Source organism: Aphanomyces invadans (genome assembly GCF_000520115.1).
Source record: "Aphanomyces invadans strain NJM9701 unplaced genomic scaffold supercont1.31, whole genome shotgun sequence".
Taxonomy (NCBI): Eukaryota; Oomycota; class Saprolegniomycetes; order Saprolegniales; family Verrucalvaceae; genus Aphanomyces; species Aphanomyces invadans.
The window spans coordinates 384011-389281 of NW_008580176.1; the positions used below are offsets into that span (position 1 = coordinate 384011).

The window sequence follows — 5271 nt, forward strand, 5'->3', positions numbered from 1 at the left end:
GCGCTGCTGGCACTGCATCAAGGTGACGGTCGTTCGAGACACCCTGGCTTCTTACTTTGGACCTGTCGTGCAGGCGTACGTGCTGACTCGCGAACAGCGCGTGACCGGTCCGTCCCACCTCCGAGTCATTGCAATCGTCCAGTCGCCTCCGTTTGTCGTCATGTCGTACCGTCGGGCATGCAAGTCGTGCCAGAAAAAGTCGACGGCGGACCCGGTCTTGTCTGCAACGAGTCGGGAAGCGTGCGAATGTGAAGGCATGTATCGGCTCAGCGACAGCCACTTGGACGAAATCATTTCGACGGGGGCGACACGGATGACGATATTGCCCGACTTGGATGCTGCTTTACCCGAGTCCACACCACCGCCGAGTTTAGCAGACATGGAGCGGCACCTCGCGTTGCTCTACACATCGCTGACGACCACCACGACTGCTGTGACTGCCACGTCTGCGCTCGTTGACCATGTCATCCAGCTTTTCTTCCCGGAGGGCAAAGTTAATCCACGAGCGTTGGAGAGCACTGAAAGCCTCCCAAAAATACTCGTCGCTTTGCTGCGGGGCAGAGCCACCTTGGACGAGTTTCTCCGACGAAATGCCCACTCGATTTTAGATCAGAGCAATCTATCTCGAGCGTATGAGCAGTGGCTCGCTCAAGTGTACCATCAAGTGTGTAGGATCACGCACGAATCGCACGCCACGTCGTCGGTCTACTTTGAGTCGCTGGGGTCGAACGAGGAAACCCACGCGTCCGAGTCGAGTCGCATCGGTGCATCGTATGCGCGGTCCAAGGGATTTGAAGCCTTCGTTGCTCAGCTGCGGGAAGTTTACCTGGTGCACACTCGAATCTGTTCCCTATCAAGAGATCTCACCAACACTGCGCCATAGGCTCAAAACTACTCGCGCCCCTCCAAGACGTTTTCGTCCGCATTGAATGGAACGTGGCGTTTGGACATCCCATCGCTGCGCATCGTGTCGAGCGAGTTGGCCCCAAGCATCTTGAGCGTTGTTCGATGCCTGAGCATGGGGCTTGGGTTTCATGTGGTGCTCTCGTCGACGTCTCTCTTTGTATGCTCTCGCCGTCCGTATCTTGATCGCATGACGTTCTCGTGGCTCTAGGTGCGGTCCGAGCTAGCGCTGTTTACCACGATCTGGTCGGAATTTATCCTGGACAACACACCGCGAATTCTCCGCGTCTTTCCCAATGGTGAATCCACCATGTCCATGTGTGCCGACCTCCTATACGGAGACTATGTTGGGTCGCATACGCCCCACAACGCAGGCGTTCGCCTCGATTTGTATTGCTGGCCCTTGCACGACAATCCTCATCGGTCCTGTTATGCGATTCGCATGTTGTTTCAACCGACGGCTGGCCACGACCTCCACGGCCAAGTCGACGTGCAAGTCGCCCACAACGTGAGGAACCAAAACACGTGGAACATGACGGCAGCCGAGCGCATGGAGCTCGTACACCGACACTCGTTCTCTACCGTTCTCGTCGTGGTCGGTGGCTGGAAGCAGAGCGCTCCAAACGATGTGGTGAATGTATGGGTCTAAGTGTCTCGAGAGTTGTCCTGGAGGTACATGCGGCAGGGCGGGCATATACTCTTTCAAACGCACCATCCGCGTTTCCAACAGAATGCTCCAAGCTATCTCCACGAACGACCAACATGAGCCCCTCAGCACCGAAATCGTCTCGATCAATATCAACTTGAGCTCCCCACCACAGGGAACGTCACCGTCACAGGCACGAGCGCACGCAAGCCACGTGCACGTCACACCTTCAAGGGCCGCCGATCGCTCCCCCCCACCAATGCTCCTCGGCACTCTCCGGCCGAGCTGACCAAAACGGACAACCCAACTGACGTGCGACACACCCACATTCGCTCGTCCGATGCATATACTTTAAACAAGTGTAGATCTGTGGCAGAATCTAGAATGCATCAGTTTACTCCGGCACTGCTTATCCAACTGAACCATTCAGGATGTCACGCGCGGTGCAAACTCCAACCCCTTGGCGGCGCCCTCGTGTCAGGTTGGCAATGTAATAACGCGCGTACACACTTAAGGAAGCATTCAATGGGCCTCATTCGTTTGCGTGGGCGGAGCGACCAGGTCCACATAGTCCAAGGCATAGTCAAGTCTCACGGTCAAAAGTGTGGATTGTGGAGAAGGTGTCGACGGATCTCCCTGCTGTGTTGTTGCCATGAGTCAAGAGTAGTGGGCGAGTGCCACGATACGAGTGACGTGCCCGTCGAGACTGCGATTTGAATGCAATCAAATCGACCAGCGAGCAGCGCGATAGATCAGTACATGACATCCTTTCTTCATTTTCTGTGGCCACGACACCAAGGAAGGGCCGACTACAAATGGAGCGTTGCGATTCACACCTCAAACCATTTGGATCTTGGCGAGATGCATTATGGATTGAGATCGTCTTGCCCTGTGGAGTCGCATATTCCTGCATTCAAACCTCCACCCCAAGCGCGAATTCGAACCCAAGTATTCTTGGCATGTCCATGCGATCGAGAATGGCCACGACAATGCTAGGTGAAAGGGCTGACGTGGTTGAGTTGTATTCGTGTGGGCGAGCCAGTTGCAACTTGCGACGAAGTGTTTTTGCCGTCTCGATTGCGTGTATTCACCGTGGGGACGATTTTGTAGTGCAGCACCTTTGGCGACCTGTCAAACATAAGCCTTGTACTGGCTTCGGTCGGAATGTCATTTGCACAACGAGGGGCTGGGCCCCGTACAACCCTTTTCGCGCTCCACGTGTGCTGCAGTTGTAGCAAACTCTGTCGCCCCGATGGGGGGGGCAAGGCATCGTGGAGTCCTCCCCGCAATCATGTCCACCACCGCCTCCAAGCGGAAGGCAAGGTCAGCAGTGGGATGCAGACTTGGGAATTCCACCGTTCATGGTACTCCCACACAAACCAAGCACGTGTACAATTCGTTGGTCGTCACCTTGTGGTGGTGCAAACAGGTTTCATCGTGGCGCTCGAACGTCGGAAGGCGTGGTTTCGTCGAGATGCCCACAACCCGTCCAACATTCACGCCAACGTGACCTTCACCGACATCACGGCATCGACCATCAAGGAGTCAGTCTGGGCAGCACGCCTAATGTGTTCTGCATCTTTCTCTATGGCGAGTCTGCTTTGTTCACATGCGCCAGTCTCACGATTGGTGACTTGGTTGGGTTCGCCTTCGCACGAACACATGCGCCGGACTTGACTTGGTGCCGTGGTCGTCAGAGATGCGACCTCGTCGCGCAAAGAGCAGCTCCTTGGTCATGGCGAAGTCCAATTTGCCCACAACTCGACCCGTGGAGTATGAACGATATGAAGCACCAGCGATAACGCACCCACTCATCAGAGTGAATCCTGCATCGTCGACGTCTGGCGAGACTGTGCCGAGTAGAAGTCGTGAATCCATGGGTTCAAATTCATTTCCGTCGGTTCACATGCTGCGCCAAAGGCAGATTGCTTTCCATCAAGGTCCTCTGTCGCTACTCGAAGGGTCGCTTTGCGAACCTTTGCGATAGGAGAGTCCGAACCAAATTCAATGGATCGTGACCGCTCGTGCTCCGTCCTTTTACAAAACCTCGAGTCCACCCGTGATAGTAGCGCGCCTCGTTCGCGTGGCAGGATTATTGGCATGCAGAGCTGAGAGTGTCCGCGCGAATCGTCGACTTTGTAGAATCTGCCAAAGAAGATGGTCTAAACAACTCCAAAATTTCCGATTCGAGGAGTTGTTCGTTCTGGAGCGTGCGTCTCCGAAGTCCCAGTATCCCCCAGGCCCAGCATCCCCTCCAAGCCCCAGCATCCCACATGTGCGCCTTCATCACAACAGCGCATATGTGGTGGATGTATACCCACAAGTGCGTGCAGCTCATTTGGATTCTGTGCACTGGGGCTTCGTTGTCCAGTAGAATGAACCTGCGGCTCGACTGTGCATTCTGCCTCAGCCTCCATGATTTGCGAAAGCGTCAGTATATATGCTTTGTAGAACGTGCATGGCCATGAATGTGAGGTGGAATTCCTCGAAAAGTCGCCCGCGCCGCATACTATAGCCGCACGTGCGCAGTGATCTTACGAGGAAATCTGCTTCGTCGGCGCCAGTATGAAACGTCGAGCAGGGCGGCGCATCCATCGAGCGATGGGCAATGCTATGACCGTCCTTTTGGTCGTTCATGCCCGAAGCAGTGCTCCCATCACCAACGTCCTTACTGTTGCATCTGTGATCATGGCGAGGCTCAAAGCATGACGATGCCCCCGCTTGAGGATTGAATCCATGTCATTTCTCAACTCGCAAATGCAAAACGAGCGCTTGCGTGTACTACGTAGTATATCATTTACACGAGTGGTAAGGACGTCAACAGGCAGCGTTGCTGCTCGACGGAATTCACTTCACATGGACGTAAAACTATGCCATGCACTCTCAGCTGCTCGGAACGAAGTGCTCCATGGCCGCTTGTGCGGTTGGGCTCGAAGAGAGTCGACCATCCAAGCGCAAATGTTGCTAAGTACCAACACACTTGCCCCCCCTCGGGCTTGCGGAAAAGGAAGGATGGGATCGGCCAGCGACGGAATCTCCTAATGTCTTGTGACACTTGGCGCTGGCATTCCTATCGATGTCATCAGCAACTACTTTTGTGCGGGATTCCCACAACCACACCGTGGAAGCGCAGTCGTGTCGCTCCGATATCACGAGCAGGCGAGTTGCTCTGTCTCGTGGTGTTGGAGCAACTGGCATTACTGCTCGTCGCAGATTTGTACGAACACAAGCATGCATGTCCCCCACAAATGTCGTGCTAGGCCGTGATCAGGAACCTTGCCATCCCACCGCAACACGAAGCCTTCCTTCGTGATGGGGCACAAAACACTCGCGCGTTCTTCCACCCCACCTTCCACGCCCTCCACTTTGCACCGCGGTCGTGCCGTCGTTGAACTTGGCCATATCAGATGTGACATCATCCAATCAGAAGCGCGTAATCCTCGCAGTAAAAAACCGCGCCATCATTTGATGCGGTCACATCAACACAAAATACCCGCCGAGGATTTCGCGAGGGGTTTTGTATTGCTCGACTCCTGGTCCATTCCGGTCATGAGCAGGGACTCAAATGCCGTGCATTGGCGCGATGTGTGCTTGCTTTGTGTACGCCGTGGCTGTGTCGACGCGTTGATTGCGAGAATAGATCGGGGTGGGACCGACCGATTTTGTCAATTGGACAAAACACGCCCTAGCTATATTGACCGGGGATCGTCTCAGGACACGAC

General features: G+C 54.8%; 1 protein-coding gene across 1 annotated transcript; it reads left to right on the forward strand.

The window, feature by feature from the left end:
- Positions 1–160: 160 nt before the first annotated feature.
- H310_11394 (hypothetical protein) lies at positions 161–1552 on the forward strand (the record flags this gene model as incomplete). The annotated part of the gene is made up of 3 exons (XM_008878070.1): positions 161–829; positions 884–1063; positions 1115–1552. The coding sequence occupies 3 exons, from the start codon at positions 161–163 to the stop codon at positions 1550–1552; spliced, it is 1287 nt and encodes a 428-aa protein (XP_008876292.1).
- Between the last annotated feature and the right edge of the window lie 3719 nt (positions 1553–5271).